The sequence below is a fragment of the Suricata suricatta genome, chromosome 2 (assembly GCF_006229205.1).
Source record: "Suricata suricatta isolate VVHF042 chromosome 2, meerkat_22Aug2017_6uvM2_HiC, whole genome shotgun sequence".
NCBI lineage: Eukaryota > Metazoa > Chordata > Mammalia > Carnivora > Herpestidae > Suricata > Suricata suricatta.
Window position 1 is genome coordinate 133427046 of NC_043701.1, and position 22664 is coordinate 133449709.

Genomic DNA, 22664 nt, shown 5'->3' on the forward strand with positions numbered 1-22664 from the left:
AAGCCTCTAGTCTTAATGTGACTTCAAAATTGGGGGCCCTGCTTGAATATGGACTGTGTCTCAAGTGACACTAGGACTCGTTCATTTTGTTTAGTGTGATACTGACGGGTTCGGTGCACTAAAGAAGTTCTTATCAGAGATGTATATGGTATTTCAGGATGAGCTGAATTTGCTGTAATAAGTCTAGGAAATGTTGGGGGTGAGTTTTATAAGTGATTAACACACTGCTGATGGTTGAACCTGGGTGATGGGTATAGAGGGCTTCCGGTGGGATGGTCTCCACACTGGAGTATGCTTGAACTTGTCCACAGTGAAAACGTGTTTCTTTTTAAAAATGTTGTCCCCACAGCTGCCCAGAGACCCACCACTGGCCTGGGACCCACAACTAACTGTGGACCCCGTCAGGCACCCAGACTTGAACCAGACTTGAGGTTGACCCGTCAGACCCAGCTCTGCCTCTTACATGCCGGGTTTCTCCCCATTCCTGACCCTTGGTTCCCCAGGGGAGATGGAGCAGTTTGAACCTGATGAGCTTTTATTTATTTTTTTAAATGTTTTTTTTTTAATTTATTTTTGAGAGACAGAGAGAGAGAGCCTGAGCAGGGGAAGGTCAGAGAGAGAGGAGACACAGAATCCAAAGCAGACTCCAGGCTCTGAGCTAGCTGTCAGCACAGAGCCCGACAAGGGGCTCAAACCCATGAACCATGAGATCATGACCTGAGCCAAAGCCAGATGCTTAACTGACTGAGCCACCCAGGCGCCCTTTTTTTCTTTTTTTAATTGAACCTGATGAGCTTTTAAGCACCCGTCCATCTTCCATCTCTGACGCAGTATGCATCTAATGTGTTCAGAGACCCCACTAGAAGGTAAATGTGGCAACAGCCCTTTTTACACCCTCAGAGGGTTTCCCATACCACCTCTCAAGAGAGCTTGTAGGAAAAAGGCTCTGCAGTCAAATAAGTTAGACATTGTATCACAACATCCTTGTCCTGGCAAGTCACAATGCACATTGGCACATTAAAGGCTCTGACAAATCCTGCAGTGAAGATATCTGTTCAGTGTTTCCAAAATTTTTTTGATCTCAGAACTTTATACAAGTTGGCTTTTCCTCTATTTCAGGCATCAGAGTTCCCAGAGATACCCTGTAGGAAAACCTGACCTTCTTATTTTCAAATTAGGGGCTCCTACCCAAGAGGACAAATGTGCCATCTTTTCTTGGGAACATAATGATTTCTGACCCATTTTCAGTAGAACACAAGATTTTTTTTCTTAGATTTTCCACACTGATGGGTGGGTTTTATACTGATCTAAATTGGTAGTTATTTCCCCTAGTCTTTCCCTGACCAGAAATATCTGCTTTGATGTTACAATATGAGTCACTGACCAGATGCCGGAAAACCCTCCAACATTGGGAAACTATGCCTGGCACAGTCTGGGGCTTTCCTGCTAGGGCCTTCTAGAAGCTGGGTGTCTGGGAGGAGTAGGAGAAAGAAAACGGGCTTTGGCATTAAAGGCTGTGGGTTCACATTTCAGTTCAGTCACATACAAGCCACGGGACTGAGGACAAATTAGCCTCCCACATCAGTTTACTAATCAGTGGGTCCCCATCAGGATGGAGCAGCCTAGGATGCACCAAGTGCTAAGGGTCCTTCTTCCTCTAGAACAACTTCCAGCCACAGCTAATATTTATCGAGTACTTGCTATGTGCTGGCCACTGTGCAGGACTAAATAGAGGCACTACCAGCTTTTGCATTCATGCCGGCTCTGGGAGATAAGTATTATCCCTCCTATTTTACGGCCAAGGGAGCTGAAGCCCCGAGAGGGTAGTTAACTTGCCCATAGTCACACAGCTTGTGAGCAGTGGTGCTGATATTTTAACCCTGGTTCTAGGCACTGTAACATGTGCCCCTTTCAAAAAGATCAGATCCAGATGAAGACATGAATCCTCAGAACCTTAAAAACTACACCTGTCTGGTCTTCAGTGTTTCTTGGTCCTCAGATGACCTAGGATGACCGACAGGGCATGAGGTCAGGCCCTATGCATCCCTGGGGATACACTCATAGACAATCATGGACTCTTAAAACTCAAAGAGTCTTTGGGGACTTCCAAGTTCCCTGAGGCCCCCAGCCTCTGGCCCCATCCCGTGGGGCCCCCTCTGTGGGCGAGGAGGGTGCTGAGGAGGGTCACCTCCCCCCCCCCCCCACCATCATCTGCCTCGGCCAGGGCAGTCAGCTCTGTTCTTGACTGTTTTACATCCTGCAAGATTTTGTCTGATTAAAGGATTTGCTACCAAAACAAAGACATTTGAAAAACCGTTGCCAAAGGGAAACCAATCTGTTTTACACTTGGGAGGACTCTGAAGCCCAGAGAGGCTAAGTAACTTGCCCAGGGTCACCAGCTGCCCTCCTGAGCGTCAGGCAGATCTCTGTCCTCTCTTCAGGACTCAGAACAGGGGCCAGGCTGAGGGGGGCTTCGCAGCCCCCCAGGGAGCCCCTCAAGGTCAGTCATCCGGGCTGGTTCTGCCCACTGGTAGCCAGGTTCTTTGAAGATAACTGTCTGAGGCTGGCTCCCTGAACCTCGTCCGACCACATCTATTTCTGGGCCGCGGAGCCCTGACGGAGCACAATTTGATTCATAAATTACCCAGCTCAAGGTGTGTGTGATGGGCTCTCCTTCCCAGATTTGAAAGTCATTCACTCCCGAACTTGCAGTACTTGGGGATGGGGGGAGGGGAGGCAGCTCTGGGATTGTCAAGATGAGCAGGCACAGCGGGGAGCGGGGGTGGCGGGGGAGATGGGAGGACTCAGTTACTCTCGGGGAGCACCGCTGTGAGCCAGCTTCGTGCTCGTGGGCTCCCCAAATCCTCCCAGCCACCCCAGGAGGCAAATTCCAGCATTATCTCTGGTTGGTGGGTGAGAAAACTGAGGCTCAGACAGGCAAAGTCGTTTGCTCAAAGTCACATGGCTGGAAGTAGTGGGGCCCGGATTCCCAATCAGAGCTCCCTGATGCCAGTTTCTCCCACATGATCATGGCGACAGCAAGGCAAGGGACACGGAGCAAGTGACATTTAGAGGACAAGGCTAGACCCTGGGAAATAGCATCGGAAGGGGAGGTTCTGGTCGCCAAACCTCCTCCTTCCGCAGACTGGTCTGGCGCCCACCCTGTCCCCTTCCCTCGGTCTTCTCTGCCTGACGTCATCCAGTTCCAGGCTCCGCTTAGGTCCACCTGCCCCTAGCAGGTGTGTCACCATCCTTGGCACCTCCCTGACACAGGTTCAGTACATTTCCGCTGGTGCAGCTTTTTCAGATCCCTCACCTCACTGAACCTCCAAAGAGCCCTGTGAACAGGACAGATATTCACACCCAACATGAGGAAACTGAGGCTCAGAGAGGCCCACAGGTATGAATCCAGTCTCCTAACTTCAGGTCGCGTCCTCAGTCATCACGCATAGGTTTTGTCCTTCTCCTGGAGGTGACCAGCCTTCCTCATTAGAATGTGGGCACCTGGGGGCATTACCCATGTCCCCAACCTGTGCTTGGCACCTAGAGGCTCTGTGGTGTGGTAGGTGGTCTCTGGGGCCCCCGCTGCCCAAGAAACCCCTTCCCTGCCACCTGTCTTTCCCCCGTCCCACTGCTGGGTCAGCACAGACGTGCTGGAGGAGGGGCTGGCGGCCCGCGGGCAGACAGCTCACACACATGTCTTCTCTGGCTTCCATCTCCTTGGGCATCTGATCACTGTCCTCTTTGTTTTCTTAAGTGTCTCCCCTCCTCCCCCCACCACACACTCCCACTCCGGGACAAGGCCTTTCAGATCATCAAATATCACACGCTTCTTATTCGAGGGCTGAGATGGCTTTATCGGAGCCCGTAAATCTCCTGGAGCCCTGACGCCCTCCTGAGTGCCAAGCCTCAGTGAGTTATGTGGGCCGGGCCCAGGCGCGGGTAGCACAGGCGGCCCCCCGGGGAGCACAGCCGTGCAGCCCAGTGCAGCTTGGCACCCAGCCTGGGCTGGGGGAGGGCCTCCAGTTGAGGGCAGGACTGGACGTTCTGGGCTACCTGCCACAGGCATGCTCAGGGCAAGCGAGCAGGCGGACTCCAGGGCCATCTGGAGCCCTCCTCTCCCCTTCTCTCCTTGATCATCGCCAGCCAGTCCCCAGACCCACACAGGAGAGACCACAGTGGCCACGAGGGACGTTTGAGACCCAAATCACCCCATTCTGATCCCAGCATGGTCACTGAATAACCATGAGTCCTTGAAAATGTCACCTCCCTGACCGAGCCTCAGTCTGCTCATCTGATCATTGGGAAAGCAGGTAACAGATTCTCAGCTAACACTGTGAGAATCTGGTGAGGCGGCCTGTGTGAACTGACAGGCCCAGCCCCCTGCCAGTAGGCGGAAGCACGAGTCTCCCCCATCTCTGGGGAGCAGCCTGGCCCATGCACTAAACCTTACAGGGCCTGGAATCAGTCTGCCTGGCCTTGAGCCCTGGCTCTGCCACTTACCAGCTGTGTGATGTCAGGCAAATCACTGAGTCTCTCTGTGCCTTGGTTTCCTCACCTGTAATATGGGGAGAGCGCTAACACTGGGAATGATGAGGATGATGAAGCCTTGCATGTGGAGTTGCCCTGAAGCGTAATGGACAGATACATGCAAAGTGCTTAGAACCTGGCCTGGCACACGGTGGACCCACCATAGATGGCCCTTGTCATCCCTCCTTTCGTGGCTCCTGTCACCCATACCGTGCCCCTATCAGCAACAGGCCATTCTGCCTCCGGAAACTCCCCATAGGACGCAAGTCCAAACTGCTTACCTGGCGTTCAAGGCTCCCACCTCCTGGGGTCAGCTGCTCCTAACACCACTGCCTGTGAGCCCTGCTCCTCCAGCTGGTCCCACCCCACCCCACCCCCGCTGTGAAAGGATTACCCTACTCCCCCCCTCCCCCGCTTCCGCTCTTGCTAGACCCCAACAGCAAGGCCTTCTCCCCTCCCTGATTACCCAGATCCACCCTCAAGGCCCAGTGAAAGAACTCTTCCCACACCCACCCCCCGTGAGCTGCCTTCATCAGGGCTGATGCCACTTGGGAGCAGAGACTCCATCCAGCACCGCTGCGCCTCTCCAGAGCCTTGCAACGTCCTCTGAGCAAATGCCGTTCTGCACCAGGGCTGGTGCACCAGCACCCAGGGCAGGAGACGCCCCGGTCCGAGGGGAGGTTAAGTTCAGCAGATTGTCCCAACGCCAGTCACACAGGTTGAAGAGTTCCTCATTAAGCCAAATCCATTTACAAATCAGCCCACGACTGGCACCAACTTAGAACACACAGACGCATGTCAGCAAACCCTGGGAGTTTTGTGTGTGTGCTCAAATATACATAACCTAAAAGTCACCATTGTATTTATTTTTTTAATGTTCATTTATTTTTGAGGGGGAGAGGGAGAGAGACCACAAACAGGGGAGGGGAGAGGCAGAGAGAGACAGAGAGACAGAATCCCCAAGCAGGCTCCAGGCTCTGAGCTGTCAGCACTCACAAACTGCAAGATCATGACCTGAGCCGAAGTCAGATGCCTAACCGACTGAGCCATCCACCAGTTTAAAGTGTCCAATTTAGTGGTATTAAGAAGGTTCACAATGTTGTACAACCATCGTCTTTGTCTAGAAGTTTGGGGATTCTTCTTTAAAGGAACTTGTATTACCTTTTTTTTTAACACATGTATTTCAAGTAAGTCAAGAGGAAAACGTTGACACAATTCTAGAGCAACGGTTCTCATCTGGGAGTGAGAGCCACACACATACCCACTCCCCCTGCCTTTCTGGGGATGTTTGGCAACGTCTGGAGACATGGTGGTTGTCTCGACTTGGGGAGGGGATGTTACTGGTACCCGAGAGGTCAGGGATGCCACCAAATATCCCGCAGCACTCAGAGCAGTACCTGCAACGACAAATCACCAGTGTCTTACAGAACCACGCTATTCTGAAACACTTTTTTAAAAAGCAAACATGTCTTGGGGCGCCTGGGTGGCTCAGTCGGTTAAGCGTCCGACTTTGGCTCAGGTCATGATCTCACGGTTCGTGGGTTTGAGCCCCGCATCGGGCTCTGTGCTGACAGCTCAGAGCCTGGAGCCTGCTTCAGATTCTGTGTCTCCCTCTCTCTCTGACCCTCCCTACTCACGCTCTCTATTTCTCTCTCTCTCTCTCAAAAATTATTTATAAAGATTAAAAACAAACATGTCTTAAACATCCATCTTTCCAAGTCACAAACTTCTCTTCTGCAACATGATTTTAGTGGCTGACTGAATTTCATATACTAACTTATTTCATCCTATTCCTGGACATTGAATTGTTGCTAATTTTCTTTATGAAGCAGGCACCTTGGCGGACATCCTGCTGGCTGCACATATGGGCACATGGGGCTGAAGAGAAAAGGTTGCACAGGAAATGGGGAGACTCTGATCCCTGCCATAACCCCTGGCAATGTTTTACTGATTCCCATCAACGTGTCCTCAGGGGCCTGGAGCCCGCCTGCCTGAAGCACCTGTTTTGCAGGGAGCCATGCACTGCTTGCCGTGGGTGACAGGGCCATCGTTTGAACCCCAGCAGCCCTGCATAATAAGTTTTACTACCCTTGACTACTCAGGTTAATGTTTCCTACATGGGAGCCAGTTATTAGCAAATTAATCAGAGTCCAGTGTGTGGTCTTATTAGGAGAGGTAATCATTTGTTGGTTTAAGTGAGCTTGATGACAAACTTTGATCTGTGAAATGTCCGCCAGGCAAGCTGACTGCCGTTCGCCCCTCCCTGAGGGACTGAGGGCTGTCTTTCCCTGACTGGACAGCAGTGACTTCAATTAACAGAGAGGCACTCAGCTCGGGCACACATGCCACAGTGGGTGCGTCGGGAGCCTACGGCAGCCCCTGCTGGAACCACTTACTGGCTGATCCCTCCTTGGAGCCCCGGAGCATTATGGCCTCCGTGACTCCTGACGCTACAAGACACACCAGTACCGGGCCGCCTGGGTGGCTCAGTCGGTGAAGCGTCCAACTTGGGCTCAGGTCATGATATCCCGGTTCATGAGTTCAAGCCCCGCGTTGGGCTCTGGGCTGACAGCTCAGAGCCTGGAGCCTTCTTCAGACTCTGTGTCTCCCTCTCTCTGCCTGTCCCCAGCTCACATTCTGCCTCTCTCTTTCTCTCTCTGAAAAGTAAATTAGCGTTAAAAAAAAAAATTAAACAAGTCACGCCCATACCGTTCTGCCCCACCTTTTACACTAGCCTCAGCATGGCGCCCGGACGTTCCCGTGTCAGTCCATTCATTCCTTCAAACATTTGCTGAGCACCTACGACACATGAGCTGGTCACTTGGGGAAACCGGTCCTTCCTCTTCTGGGGCTTATGTCGCAGTGAGGGGAGCAGGCAATAAGCAAACGCATAAATGGATGAAAAGAGAGGTTCAGAAAGTAGAAGTGTCCTGAAGGCAGTAAAACAGGCTAATGGAGTGGAGAGGGGAGGGGCATGAGGGGCCGGTGCTGCGACTAGGGAGGGCTCCTCTGAGGAGGTGACGCTGGAGCTGAGGCCTGAATGTAGATAACGCCCCCTGAGGGGTCTGCAGGGAGAGGACCGCAGGGGCTTCAGCAGAAGCTCTGGAGAGTGGGCCAGCCTCAGTCCCCGTAGCCTCCGCCTCCTCCAGGGTCCTTCAGCCTGTGTCCCCTCCCCCGGGTGAGAGCAGAAGTAACCCACACCACCGGTGGCCATATGCTGATGGTGAAGCCGCCTGAATGCAGCCCGGCCCAGGTGCCCCCAGGACGCCGGCCCCTCTTGTCAGCAGGCAGCTTAGTGACAATTTTTAATTCATAAGACGTCTTGCCCAAACCCACAAACTCAGACTGACTCCCAGTTTTCAGTATATAGCAATACAGTCAGACTGGCCGGTGATGGGGCCGGGGGCCAGCCTGCCCCACAGGGCACATGTGGCTGTGTCGTGGGCTACCCCGGCCACTGGGGGAGAGGAAATCCAGAGTCTGTGAGACATGAGCTCTTCAGCCTCCTGAGAGCTGAGCTGAACTCTGCTCCACCCCTCACTACCTGAGGGCCAGCTATTTTTAACTGCTCTGTGCCCCAGGCTCCCTAGCTGTAAAATGGGGGTGAAGATACCTATCTCATGGGCAGGGGGGGATGTGAAAACGTGAAAAAGATAATGCGTGCAAAAACACGACGCAGTACCTGGCACGGTACCTGTTGGCCATTGTTCAGAGAATCCCTCACAACTCCTTCTGGGCGAGGTGGGCCATGGTTGGGAAGGACCTGGTTTGCTGCTTCTGTTCAAGAGACAGGCACAGCAGGGAACGGAGGAGGGGGAACCAAAGCGTGCACCTACTATGTGCCAGGCCCCACCAGAGATGCTTTAATGTACAGGAGCACGCCTGATCCTCACAAGCCTGGTGAGGGGGAGCTGTTATCTACACTTTACAGATGAGGAATTTGGCTCAGAGGAATTAGCAGTGTGCGGGAGGTCTCACAGCTGGTAAGTGGCAGATCTGTTGCCGGCACCTAGGTCTTTTTTCATCCTGCGCACGGTAGGTGGTCTCTTCACTTGGGTGTTGATGTAATAGGCTCCAGGCAGAGACCGGGGCTACAAGAGAGACCCCCAGAGAGAAGGGGCTGCAAATCCCAGCTCTGCTCTCTTCTCTGCGAAGGGTTCCTGACGCTGGACCTGAGGAGGGTGGGGTGACCAGCCCAGAGGCCGGGTGAGGGATCAGCGTCCCATGGACCTCCTTCCTCCATTCACGGACCCCCATCTGAGTGGATGGATGTTCGTGTCCAGGAGTCCAGCCAGCTCACGAGCTCCTCATAAGCACGACCTTTTTCTTTTCTTCCCTCCACGGCCCCGGCACAAGGCCAGGCCTGAAGCATGCCCCGCCCAGCCTGTGCTCACTGACCCTTCCCAGTCACTGCAGAGTGGGGAGCCAAACACCACGCATCCCATACCTAACGAGCATCATGCCGTGGGGGGACAGAAGTGAGAGACCCTGGCCTTTATCCTCTCAGCCACACTGAATCTTGCCGTGAGAACCAGGGACGCCCCACAGCTCAGGGTGGTGCTGAGCATGCTGCCCCAGTGCTGGGGCTCAGCGGGTGTGAGGGGGGGCACAGCCCCCAGGATTGGCCTCCTGAGGCCTATGACCTTGGAGGTGGATCTTAAGAACAAGAAGGACCAGGGTGGAAGCCATCGGTTTTCCTTTAATTCAGAGGCCAGCAGGCCCCTTTGCTGTTAGCCCAGCGGAGCAGACAAAGCAATTGAAAGTCACGCCTGTGTTCCCACATGCGCCATCAGCCACTTGCTAAACTGCTTTCCTCCCAGACCTGGCTCTCTGAGGGTCAAGATGCTGCCAGGGAGATAACAGGGGGACAAGAGGTGGCAGGGCCTTGGAGCAGGCACACCTGGGGAACGGGAGAGGCTGCCAGCCTCGGGGGAACAAGGATGTGGGTGGGTGAGACCCCCACGGCCCAAAGAGAGAGCTGCGCCTCCTGCTCCCCACATCTGACCTCCCCTCTCCCTCCCCCTTCCATCCAGCTTCCCTCTCCCACAGCCTCCAGCCTTAGACCAGCTATGAAACACAGAAGCCCTTTGCCTGACTCAGCTGCGCCCTCTAGCTGCCGTTCCGCCTCTCTCCTAGTTACTTCACTCACCGTGCTTCAGCACCTACACTCGCTGTCCCCACATCTGTGCCCCACCTGCCCGAAGTGTCTCACAGTCTGACCTCCAGGGGCATCTGAAGATCCAACCCATGGCCTGTGCTGGGATCTTGCTTCTCCCTAGCCTCTCTTGGCACTGCTTGTCCCTACTGACCATCACTTTCTCAGAACTTCCTCCTTTCCTGCCTCTGGGCACCTGGTGCTATACAGTTTTCGGACTACCACCTGTCTATCTAAATTCTCCTGCTCATCCTCGCTGGACCTTTAGGTCTGCCCTGAAAGTAGCCTTGCCAGTGCCCTTTGTGTGGCACCACCTTGGTGCCGACAGCTCCTGCCTACAGCCCTGCCTTCCCACTAATCCCCACCGTAGGCCCTCCTGGCCACCACAGGGGGACAGCTACATGTGGGCATTCTGCTGCTACATAAATCTGCCCTGGAGGAATTGATCTAGAGCTTGGGAAATGTACACTGTTTTTACCCAGAACTCCCTCCTGAGGAAAAAAAGCAACTTTGTTACCACCCATTCTCTGTAGGATGATGATCTCTTGTGTATCACTTAGCACAGGGCCAGGTGTAAAGTGGGTGCCAGTGTGGTGCAGGGCCAATGCCTGCGGGGCAAGGAAGAGAGACATAAATGTACTTCCATGCAGGCCATTTAGCAGCCATGTGACCTTGGACAAGCTATTAAAGTCTAAGCCTGCATCCTCACATGTGACATGGGGCTATGTTCTTACTAAGTTATGGTGAGGAGTAAGTAATATGCTTGTGCAAATGGCTGAGCCCCGATGCCTGGCATAGGGAACTGCTAAGTACTAGCTACTGTTTTTAATGAATAGGGGAAAGAAGGCTGGGACTCTCCCCTCCAGCCTTTCATGCTTAAGCAGACTCTATTCACATTCCCCCACATCCACCCCAGCTTTTCTTTTGGGAATCTGAAGAGGTCTTGGTACCTGGAGTTCATAGAGGAGATGGCTGCCCCCAAGAGAACCAGCAGGGTAGTAATGACCTGCTTCTTCTCTTTTGTAAATGCTTTAAGTTACCAGTTCCCAGAACCCTTAGGGCGCTGAGGTGTGGCCCCACTGCATCCCAGACCCCCCCCCCCCAACCAGGTCTATGCGCAGGCACCATGGACAGCACCTGTCGACCAACAGAGGGGCAACAGCTGCCCTTCTGCTCAGCGGTGTGGGCTGAACAGGTGAAAGGCGTCCCTGGGAGGCCTCCCCTGGCCCCCCAGTCCCCATGGGACTTGGATAAAGAAAGTCTGGGAACCCAGAGGGCTGATGGAGTGGTATCAGCTTCCAGGGCAGCAGAGAAACTAGTTTGTGTGGCTGCCAAGCCCACAGCCCCCTGGGGAAGGGAGATGGTGGGAGGGGAGCTAAAGGAGAGGAGTAAGAAAGTGGTGACCCACCCCGAGGCCAGAGCCCTGGTGAGATGCCCTGTGGGCCATGGCCTTGGCCTCAGGGCTGCCAACTTGTGCACAGGAGTTTTTCATTGTGAGGCCCTCCTGGCAAGAGGGCAGGCTTGGCTCAGTGCTCCTGCTGGGCAAACAGCTCTCGACACAGGCTTTGGGATGGGGGTGGGAGTGGAGCAGGGGGTCCATGGTGGTGTCACCTTGGACAAGTATAGGTGGCCAACCCATGTCGAGAACCTCCTCTGCACCAACACTGTATCACTCATTTAATCCTTGCAACAACACTCTGGGGTGGGTAGTTATTACCCCCAATTTACAGACTAGGAAACCAAGATCATCCAGATACATTAAGTAACTTGACCTAGGTCATTCAGCTGGCAAACAGCAGAGCTGTCCGAACTGTACAGTTTGCCTTCCGAGAGCATAATCTTAACCACGTCTCTACGCCATGTCACCTGTTGCTTTCCTTCAGGGGCCTGAGCTTAACAGGTACTGAGTTACAGGTTCAATAGCATGATTATATCATCACTGTCGATCTTTGCTGTGAGACTGAAGGCATGGACCTCACCTGCTTTTCTCTGTGGATTCTCCAGCACCTTGCACACAGTAGGTGCTCAACATGAGCTCGATTGAATGAGTGATCTAATCAATCCATCCGTCTTTGAATGAGCCCTGCCCTTGGCCCGCACTGCTTGTGGCACAGGGCCCGCCTCTGGTCCATGCCTGAACCAGCGTCCCAGGGAGGCCTGCTATTGCCGTGGTGACAGGAGACCATCAGAGCCAGTGGCTCGCTCAGGTGGCCCTGTCAGCTCCCTGGGTATAACCCGTCCTGGGAGTTAGTGGTTCATACTTGGCAGGAGGTTGAGGTAGATATGGGGGGGAAAGGGTGTGTGTGTGTGTGTGTGTGTGTGTGTGTGTGTGTGTGTGTGTTGGGGGAAGGTCCCCAAGCTTGAATGTGTACCAGTTGGAGAGTATTTGCTTGCTAGTTTGTTGGAGAAGATGCCTGGGTTTGGGGAGGGGATATTTTATGTGCCGGAGACAGATTTCAGGTCGGGGATGAGCAGTGTAGCCATGATCGGGGCAAAGGTCTCAGTGGGGCGGCCCACCTGAGTGCTCCAGGGTGGAAAACCCCATTTTTCAAACCAAAAACCAAAGCATATCATTCAACAAGGGACTTCTGGTTTGTGAATGATTTATAGGAAAAATCTTGCAAAGATAAAAATTGAATCACATTTAGTTAAACATTTGATAGGTTCTTTTATTGGGAAGAATAAATTTATATGGAAATTCGGAATGATGGGATGCTAGCCCTGGAAGCTGGGGAGGTGAGGCCCATGCTGGCGGTGGGGGTGGGGGTGGGTGGCAAGAGGGTCTGAGGTGTGGCCTCAGGGCAGCCCTTCAGCTCAGTATTAGGGGCTCAGAGGACGCAGCCCCCACCTGCGACATCCATGCTCCACCCCACCTCAACCCTGATCACCCTGGGGTGTATATACGTGGTGAGGGCTGCATCCCTTGCTAGAATGTGTCCCTGGCACATCGCAGGAGCTCAGTAATTGTTGGATGGGTGAGCTAGTGACAAACAGGAAAGCACGCATCCCCTTGCTGCCCTCGCAGCAGAAGTCCTGGCTAAAGAAAAAGCCCTTACATTCATGCGTGTCTATTCTTCCTTGCAGCCCCGTCCTCCCCTCTCCACACACTCAGTGGGCAGGTACCCAGGTCTCTCTATGGCTACAGGAAGACGCTCTAGACAAGGGGGAGGCTGCAGGGACATCCAGTCCCTGGCCAGGCTCCACATCAGAGTCCCCAAAGCCCACAGTCTGAGAGTGACGTGAGACCCGCAAGGACTCCGCAGTTATCAGCGCCTGTCCCCTGCCTCAGCCAACCCCCACAGCTGGGAAGGCAGCAGAGGACAGCCTCTAGCCCCCAGCCTGGTGGACAGGGGAGGCCTTGCCAACCAGCAGGGGGTTGGCTGAGAACAGTCCCGGTCCCAAAATCCACAGTTAGAAGAGGAAATTTGTCTGCTCTGTGTTTTCTCTGATTGATCGAAGAGATGATATGAGCCCCTAACTGTGCACAGATCCCTTTAGAGACAGGCAAGGGGCGAGTGCAGAGGTGGCAGAAGTTTCCACCTGTCTGTGCTTGAAGGCACACATATGGAAGCAGTGTCCATCCATTCCTTGCCCCAATCCTGCCCGTCAATTGTCCAGGACCCAGCTCAAGCCATACTTAGTGAGTACTTACTTTGTCCAGTAACTCTTCCAAGCCTGCATATATATTTTTTTCACACTCATTTAATTGTCATGACCTCATTATTACCATTATTACCTCATTATCCATTATTACCCCTATTTTACAAACGAGGAGACCAAGACACAGAGGGGTAGGTGAGTTGCCCAGGGTCACACAGCTGCTTCATGGTGGTGCAGGGAATTAATGCCACCTCCTCCGTGAAGCTTTCCTTCCTTGAGCCTTCCCCTGGGTGAACAGTCTCTCCTGCTGTGAACTCAGAGATGCCGATTCTCCTACCTGTCAAAGCCCTGTTACCAGGCTGCAAGTGCCTCAGCATCAGGAATCCAGACAGGCTGACCCTCGCATCCCCCACAGCACCAAGCGCGGGGCCTGGCCACAGGATGCCCGCCCTGGAGATTGCTGGGTCTGTGAAGGAATGGCAGTGTGTGCGCGTGTGAATGAGCCTTCTCTCGTTAATGAGGAATTGGGATCTGCCCACGTGCATTCACCACCTGGTGGGAAGGGCACCAGGACGAGTGTGCAGGGCCCCAGGGGCTGGGGACAGCGATCCTTTAGGAACCATACTTGCCTCTGGGTTCCCAGCACTGGCTCCTTGAGGGACAGTCATGAAAGGCCCCCCTCTTCAGCCTGGCCGGGAAGAGTGCATGAACGCATGGGGAGCAGTGGGAGAGCCCGTAGAGCAGTGGCGACTGCCCGTGAGCGAGGAGGATCAGCCAGAGAAGCAGGGCCGCCTTCCCAGAGGAGGAGGGGTGGCTCTGTGGGAGGATAGGAGTTGTGGCCAAGAGAGGAAGGTGGACATGGAGACAAGAGGAGGCAGGAATGGACAAGGTGATTTGGGGAACCTGGGGAAGCCCCTGGGGGGACACAGATGCCTGTAGGGGAAGCATAAAATGAAATCAGTGGGGGAGAGGGGTGGACACAGAGGCCTCTGTCTGCACCAGTATCACCGGTGCATGACTTTTGCCAGTACTTTAAATATGTACTTCAAGGTGTTTTTAAGTTTATTTATTTTGAGAGAGAGAGAGAGAGAGAGAGAGCACATGAGTATGAGGAAGGAGGGGCAGAGAGAGAGAGAATCCCAAGCAAGCTCAGCATGGAGCCCAGTGCGGGGCTCGAACTCATGAGACCATGAGATCATGACCTGAGCTCAAATCAAGAGTCGGACGCTTAAATGACCAAGCCACCCAGGCGCCCCTGTACTTCAAGTTTTAATCACTATTTAAAATAAATGCTTACTCTTAAAATCTAATTAGGTTTTTAACCTATATCTATCGCACAAGGGAATTAATTGTACCACCGCTATGTAGAAAATCAGAATAAGATAGAATGGACTGGAATAGAAAATGAGCATAAAAATAATCAACAAAACTGGGCTTCTGCTTCTGTCCACTCGGGCGCTAGCACAAAATGCTGGGGACCATGTGGCTGATGAACAACACGAGTTTCTCTTCTGGAGGCTGGGAACTCCAGGATCGGAGTGCCAGCACAGTCAGGGGAGGGCCTCTTCCTGGTGCATAGACGGCACCTCCTCACTCTGCTCTCACATGGTGGGAGGGGTGTGGGATCTCTTGGGGTCTCTTTTATAAGGGACTCATTCTACAAATGAAGGTTCCACTTCACCACCCAGGCATCTCCCAAAGGTCCACCTACTCATACCATTGTGTTAGGAGTTTGGGGGTCCCCATATGCATTCTGGCGACCGGGAGTCGGGGGGAGCAAGCATTCAGACCCTAGCAGTGGCCAAGTCCTGGCTGAGTCCTGCTCCCTTTGGAAGGCTCCCAGCCTGAAGCCTGATCTCTCTGTTAAAAAGGAAAACAAGCAAGTGTTAGATGCCAGAGACATACTAGCACCAAACCAAGACGTTCTCCTTGACTCAGTCGGAGAGATGGGAGGAGACTGAAGAACAGGAAGTCGTCCCTCTGTGGATCCCGGCTATCTGTGCCTGGGCAGTGTGTTCCAGAACACTTCCCATTACTCCTTGAGCCAGCGCCCATGTTAAGTTACTGGGGTCTCCTCACTGCTCACAGAGGAGCCGTCACCGCAGCCTACGTCTCCCTGCGCCAGGCCCCGGGCAAACCTGGAATGTTACTCTGTCCTTGCAGGGAATACCAACAGCATCTTCGCCCTGGACTACATCAGTGGAGCGCTGACCTTGAACGGCCTGCTGGACCGCGAGAACCCCCTATACAGCCACGGCTTCATCCTGACCGTGAAGGTGAGAGCCAGGTGGCGGGCACCTGCAGCCCGTGTGGAGGGCTGTCCCCACTGCGGTGCCAGCGTCCAGCAGTGGCCCCGGTGAAGCTCCAGGAGGGCGGTGCTCCTGGCCCCCGCCTGGGGGGACTCCCGGGCCTCACGCCCAGGGCCGCTGTCAGTACCTGACACCCCTGACCAAGCATAGGCCACATCGGGGGACCTTGCTCAGCGCCTCACAGCCGTTGACAAAAATCACATAGGATTAGGACTTTAATCCCCACTTTAGGAGTGAGGGGACACATAGTAGGTGCTCATCTCATCCATGGTCCTTTCTGGTACTGGTGATTCCCCATTCTCCGTTGTAACCACCTCAAATTCTTACATTTATCCTGTTTCTGGGGTATGTCCCATTTCTCACTTCCCTGGGGTTATTCTCTGGTTAGAAAGCAGCAGCACCGCTTAGAGAGGTGGAAACTTCCGGAATCCTTCCCCTGGATGTGTGGTGGAGCCATAACCCCAGGCTTCTGCAGCCCCCTGCCACCCAGGGCTGGTTTTAATTAAAATCTCTGCTTTGCAGAGCTTTTGCCTGGGAAACCGATGTAGGGTGTGGACCCTGCCTGGGCCACAGGGCTCCTCCCCAGTCCTACCCATCGGTTGAGGCAGGGGAGGGCACAAAGACTGAGGAGAGGGGCTTGGGGAAAAAGGCCTTTTCATTTTGAGGAGAATAAGGCAGCCCAGCCTGGCCTTTGAGTGCTCTCCTTGACCTTGGGAGGGCTGCAGCAGCGGCAGGTGGACGAGCCCTCCCTGGACAGCCAGCTCCTCTGTCTCCACCCAGTGTGCACATGTGGGCACACCCCGCATCAGGCTGTGAGCCCCTCTCCGCCTCCACTCCTCTCTCCCTGCTTCCTGAGGATGCACACAGTTCCAGGTGGTGGAGAGAGCTATACCCTGGCCCCAGCGCCACCACCAGTTCACTGGGACCCTGAGCTCAGTTTTTCCATCTCTAAAATGTGAGGGTGAGTTCCCAAACTTGGATGTGAACCCAAATCTCCCGGGGAATTGGTGAAAGATACTTAGTCCTAGGCCTCCCACTCAGAGATTCAGGTCCAGAAGACTGGAGCGGAAACTGGAAACGGGTATTTGGGAGCCGGGGGGCTCTGCTCCAGAGACCAGGCACCCAGGGATTTGAGCCCATCTTCCCTGAGCCCGACCCAGACCCTCACGGCACCTAGCATAGCATTTGGGCCATAGCAGATGCCAAATTAAGTCTTGATCCCTTGCTAGCATAAATTGCTTGGCCTGAGTTTTATCATCCGCCAAATTGAATAGTCTTTCTTTGCCCTTTGATGAGCCCCGAAATCTGTTTTGTCATCACCTCATCCCCTTGGTTCTGGAATCCTCCTGTCTTGGTTTGCCACCTACTCCGACTGTGTGTCCTTATGCAAATTACTTAACCTCTCTGAGCCTCGGTTTCCTAACGATAAAATGAGGATGCCAACGACAGAATCTTCCTCCTGGGGTTGTAGTGAGGGGACAGGATAATTCACAGAAAGGACTGGCAGAAGCACTGAAAAAGCCCTCGTAAATGATGATGTTGGGATTATGACGCCTTTGTCTCTGGCACATTTGTCCTGTACCCGCAGGGCACAGAGCTGAATGATGACCGTACCCCGTCCGATGCCACAGTCACCACAACCTTCAACATCCTGGTTATTGACATCAATGACAATGCCCCGGAGTTCAACAGCTCCGAGTACAGCGTGGCCATCACCGAGCTAGCACAGGTCGGCTTTGCCCTGCCCCTCTTCATCCAGGTGGTGGACAAGGACGAGGTGAGTCCCAAGAATGCATGGCCCATCCCGACCCCCGCCCTTCCTGGGCTTCGCAGCCCTGGAAAGGATGCCGGGTACCCCTAGGCTTCCAAGTCCCCAGCTGAAAAAAAACAGAGGCAAACATTGCTACCTCCTCCCTGGCAAAACTCAGCAGTCTCTAATCTGCGACCTAACCCCCATCGCTGCAAAAGCTATTTGAGCCCCCGCTTCCAATGTATGGTTCCTCATTTAGTCATTTATTTAGGAATGTATTTAGAAGTAGATGCCCATCTTAAGAATCTCGTATGCGCCTTATAAAACATGCACCGAAAAATCGAAATTTTTAAAGTTGGAGACTCTTGGGTGAACTATGTTCTTGGAAAAAAGTCTGATTTCTGTTTTTGGTGTAGTAATGACTCCTCCTTTTCTGTGTGGAGAGCATGAGTGCTTTCAAGGGAGCCCAGGCCACAGGAGACCAGAGGTCCAGGAAGCCTGCAGCCCGGGGCAGGACCTGCCTGGCTGAGGCCAGTCATAAGAGGAAGGGACGTGGACTGCGAGTGAGGGAGAGCTTGGGAAGGACAGGAGGAGGGAGACTATGGGATGGGGCCCGTGCACCTCCAGCCTGGATGGGACAGGCGTCCGTGCTGCTGGGGACCCTCTCAGCCTGCCCCCTCCCTGGCCCTCTCAAGCACCAGGTCCCCCTTGCCTGTCAGCAGCCACAATCGTTAATGGCACTTCTATTTATTACCGCTGCTCCCTGGCCCATTCTGCTCAGGAATTCCATTAGGTTTTCCAGCCTGAGGGGCTTCTCTGCAATTACTCCTCACAATGCAGGGCTCCCGCACTGGCCTTGCTCCAGGCCTGGCTTCCTGCTTGCTCCTTCTGCCCCTCTCCCCTCTCCCCGCTCAACCGACCAGGACACCTGCCCAGGGGCCCCTCCTCCCACAATCCACCTCTCTCTGGTCAGCTTCTCTCCACTGGACAGGGTCCTCCCCCTCCAGCCCTAACCCCCCTCCTTGTCTTGGCAATGGCTCACCCCCATTCCCGCCCTCGTCCCTACCCTGCCAAGGACAGGGCCATGAAGATGTCAGTCCCAGTGGTGCCCACGCACATGCACGCCACATCCTTCCATCTCTTGCTTGGTCATCCCATACCTAGCTCTTTGAGATAACTGAAATATGTACTGAGCACCTACTGTTTACCAGGAGCTATATTTGGTCCCTTGAGGGAGTGTAGCCCGTGGTCAGTGTCCTAAAGGGCCAAGTGTGTTTATACAAGTATAGCATGTAGCTTTTAAAATATATGCGAAAATGTCAAAAGTTTAAAAGGAGGAGATAAACAAGTAAACAAGCTCCAACATTTTTCACACCCCGATGGGTCATCTTTTGTTCCCCTGGAGTGTGGGGGACATCGCTGTGTGAGTGAGAGTCTCGGGCAAAGTCCCATCTCTGGTTGCTGGCTGTCACTCATGTCCAAGAAAACATAGACACTGGTGCCAGCGTGCGGGCCAGTGACAGCGGGCAGTGGGGCTCTGGAACTCAACTGAGGAAGGGGGAAGGGACCAGAGGACCAGCAAAGGCACTGTGGCGAAAGGGGGACCAGGGCTGAGCCTTGGGACACAAATCAGATGGTAAGAGGCAGCCTGGAGGGCCGGTGGGGTGGACAGAGGCCCGCAGAGGAGCCCAGAGGAAGGAGCCTACACCTTTGTGTAGTGGGCTGGTGGGAAGGTGGGCCAGAACACAGGCTTTTTTAGGGCCTTGAATGCCAAGCCAAGAAACTGGGGCTTAATTCTGGAGGCAACCTAGAGAGGAGGCAGCTTGTGTAGTGGTTCCCAGCCCAAGCTCTGGAGACAGACGGGGCCTGTGTTCAAGTGCAGCCTTGCCATTTGCTAGCTCTGTGACCTTGAGTGAGTCACTGACCCTTTCTAAGTGTCTCTTTGCTCGTCTGTGTGAAAATGTTTGTGTCTCTATCGCAGTAACAAATTAATCCTGAAACAGGGTTGTTTCTCCTCCAGGGATTCACTACTACTTGTCCAGCACAGGAGGCAGCAAGACCCGCTCTGGGTCGTCGCTCAGGTGCACACTCTGCAGTCACATGGGTCACTGCCAGAGGGAGGGGACAACTAGGGAGGAAGCACTAGCTCTTCTGGGCATTATCCTGTGACTTCTGCCCAGTACTAGGGATGAGCCCCGCCTCACTGCCCGAGGGCTGGGGACCTGGGGAAGCTGCCACATGTTTGCATCTGCCACAGAGAATGCCAACAAGGGACAGAGATAGGCGATCAAACCATTAATCTATAGGACTTAGCCCAGTACCTGCCACATACCCAGAAGTCAACCAGATGGGTCCGGAGAGCAGATGGCCACCAGCAGGGCCAGAAACCCCAGGGCCCTTGCACCATGCCTGCTTGGGGGATTTCAAGGTCACCTTGACCCCTGAGGTTTAGCTGAATCCTGCTTTGCCGGAAACCCTATCCCAAGCATCTGCAGGAGTGTGGAGGGGAGGTGTGGCCTATAGTGACCATGCCCCACCCAGGCACGGGCAGCAGCATGCCCACTGTGGACAGGGCGCACAACACTACCAGGGACCATTTTGCACCTTGCCACAGGGAACTGACCAGTGCCTGACAGGAAAGGGCTGGCCTCCCCCCCCTACAGGGCCCCACCTCACCAGGGCACAGTGAGGGGCAGAGAGAGAACCACTGAGGAAGAAGGGCAGCCCAGGAGCCCAGACTCCCCATCCTATAGTTTTCTGGGTCACCATCCAGCCTTCCCAGGAGAGCTACACCCAGACCATCCCAGACATGGTCCTGGACCAATTCCTAAATTCTTAGGAGAAGAAATTGCTTTCTAAATCATCCTGTTCTTTAGTATCGCCCATCTCTTCTCCACTCTCCAGAATTCTGGAGGGATCCAAGTCTGGATGGGGTAAATGCTCCCAGGGCCCAGTCTTGGGTTCTGAGGGTCGGGCCCCAGGTTCCCAGGGTGGAGCCTTTAGCCACGTTGCCAACAAAGAACAGAAGACAGCGGCCACCAGCACTTGAGCACTGCCCAAAGATCCAGAATCTGGGGAAATCAGGGAACCTCAAAGAGAAATCAGGCATCTTTTATAAAAAAGATTTTTAAAAGGTGTCATTTCTCCCAGTTCTCTTTTGGGGAGGGGAGCAGAAATACATCTGTTGGGACTTGTGTCTGGGGTGAAGGTGCCTGGAATGCTGGGGTGGCAGAAATATGTGTTCATCGAGCGGACTTGGAGGAAGGAGAGGAGCCTGAGGAGGGGTGAAACTCCCTTGTCAGAGAGTCTAAAGAACCACATGATTCTCCCTCGCAACCACCCTCACTGTGGTTTTGTAGTTATTAGGGTGATCATCTCAAAGCTGTCTGTCGCCCTGATTAGACTGCATGATTTACAGGCAGGGGCAGGTCTGCTTTTGCTCAGCAGTGTAACCAGCACTGGGAGGCACTGCAGAAATATGTACTGGTTCAATTAAAGCACGATTCCATGATAAAAGTTGCAGGGAGGTGGCTTTATCCAAACTAAACCATCGGTCAGTGCCTCTGTGCTAAAACCCAGGTCCTGCTGAGTTTCTGTAAGAAGGTGACCTCCAAGGTCCACAGTGGGGCAGTAGAGGGTGCTGATGGAAAACAGCAAGGGAAGGAGGAAGCAGTTTAACCTCAGTCAGCACTCTGTGGCAGTCATTCCAAATAAGGATGCTCATCTAATTTACAAAGACTAGATAATGCTGGCCATCCCCTCCAGTTGGAAGATTCTGCTCCGTTTCTTGCTGAATCTCAGGCTCGGCAGGAAAATTCAAGACCACGAAGGTGCTTGAAAGAAGCCCTTTCTGTCTTCCAAGGACTCCATCCTCATTGTCAAGTCTCACTGAGTAATTTCTTCTCCTTTGCTCTGCTATAGAAAACTCACAGAAGCCAGAGAAGGAAGGGATAGGGTGGACTGAAATCACTAAAGACCGTTTGCACTGCCTGACAGTTGAGATGCAAATAGATGGTTATAATGCAAATCAAAAAAAAAAAAAAAAAAAAAAAAAACCTCTCAAGGCAAAGGCCCCAGGAGTCAGCCTTGGTGTGGAGCTCATCTCTGAGTTTCAAATTGAAGGCTGTGGCAGCCTCATTCCCCTGCTGCTGGCTTACTGGGCGGTCTCTTGTGTCCTCCTCGTGTTCTGGAAACCCACAGGAAATTAGCAGCACACTCACCCACTTGGATTCCTACCGTATCCTCACCCACCCCCTTGGCCACAATATGTTCTTTGTGTTTCCTCCAGTTTGATCAACTTTTCCTCTCCTGATCAAGCCTGCAGCCCTCCCCACCCCGTCCTGGCCACAGCCGAGCTAGCCTACCATGTTGTCCCATCTGCACGGGGCGAGGTTATTAGGATGGTTGGAATTTTCTGTTCCGTTGTCCTAAATTCCATTCTTCTTCTTAGAACCAAGTAGATTCTCGGCGTTCTGTGTCCTGTGGCGGGGGTGGCAGTGAGTGTAGGAGATCATCCGTGCCTTACAGATTCCAGCAAAGGGCTTTGTTTTAAGTACCAATTGGCATTGGGCACGACCCCTCCCAGCAGATTTTGGATAGCCGAAAATTGGTAGTACCTCTCACCTGCCCTGTTCCTTTCTTCTCAGGAGCTGGAAGCCTTTGATCCACTTTATTATGTCTCATTTCTGACCCCAGCTTCTCAGAACTTACTTCCTGCTGTCCTTAAGACATTTTTGCAGAGGAGTGGGGTTGGAGTGGGAAGGGGACACCAGAGCCCCCCAGAGAGGCCTCTGTTGCCTGGTTCTGGCTGTTTGCGGGAACTGGAATCCTCTCAGAGTGGTCTTCAGACTTTATTAAGTTGCTGGCCTCCTGGCTGAAATTTACATAAATGAAGGATTGTGTATTTATTCACTCAACAAACATGGTGCACCTACTATGTGCCTGCCACTGGGGAGTTAGTGCTAAAGATGTGGCCCCTGCCCTCCAGGAGCTTCTATTTCATCCCAGTGAGGAAGCTAGAGGAATAGGCACCAACATCACTGTAGGTGGAAATGAATGTCAAGAAATCAATGAACAGGGTAAGTGCAGGAGGGGGCTATTTTTGACTCCGTGGTTCCGGAAGGCCTTCCAGAGAGGTGCTGTTAAGAAGTGAGGTTAAGAGGGTATAGGAGAGGCAGCCCCACAGAGCTGCAGAGGGAGAACCTTCTGGCAGCAGGTGTTCCCCTCCAAGGGCAGAGGTCCTCAGAAAGGGAACCAGCTGGGCATTTTCAAGGGGCAGAAAGGAGACTGCTCAGGAGGCACTAGAGAGACTGTAGGAGGG

At 53.4% G+C, this 22664-nt stretch overlaps 1 protein-coding gene across 3 annotated transcripts in view; it reads left to right on the top strand.

Moving 5' to 3' along the window:
* Nucleotides 1-22664, top strand: part of CDH23 (cadherin related 23) — a 413185-nt gene that overhangs the window by 210597 nt on the left and 179924 nt on the right. For all 3 annotated transcript variants that reach the window (XM_029931861.1, XM_029931856.1, XM_029931860.1), the window contains exons 10-11: nt 15449-15561; nt 17183-17371. In XM_029931861.1, coding sequence (XP_029787721.1) covers nt 15449-15561; nt 17183-17371 — 302 coding nt within the window. The remainder of the gene's footprint in view (nt 1-15448; nt 15562-17182; nt 17372-22664) is intronic.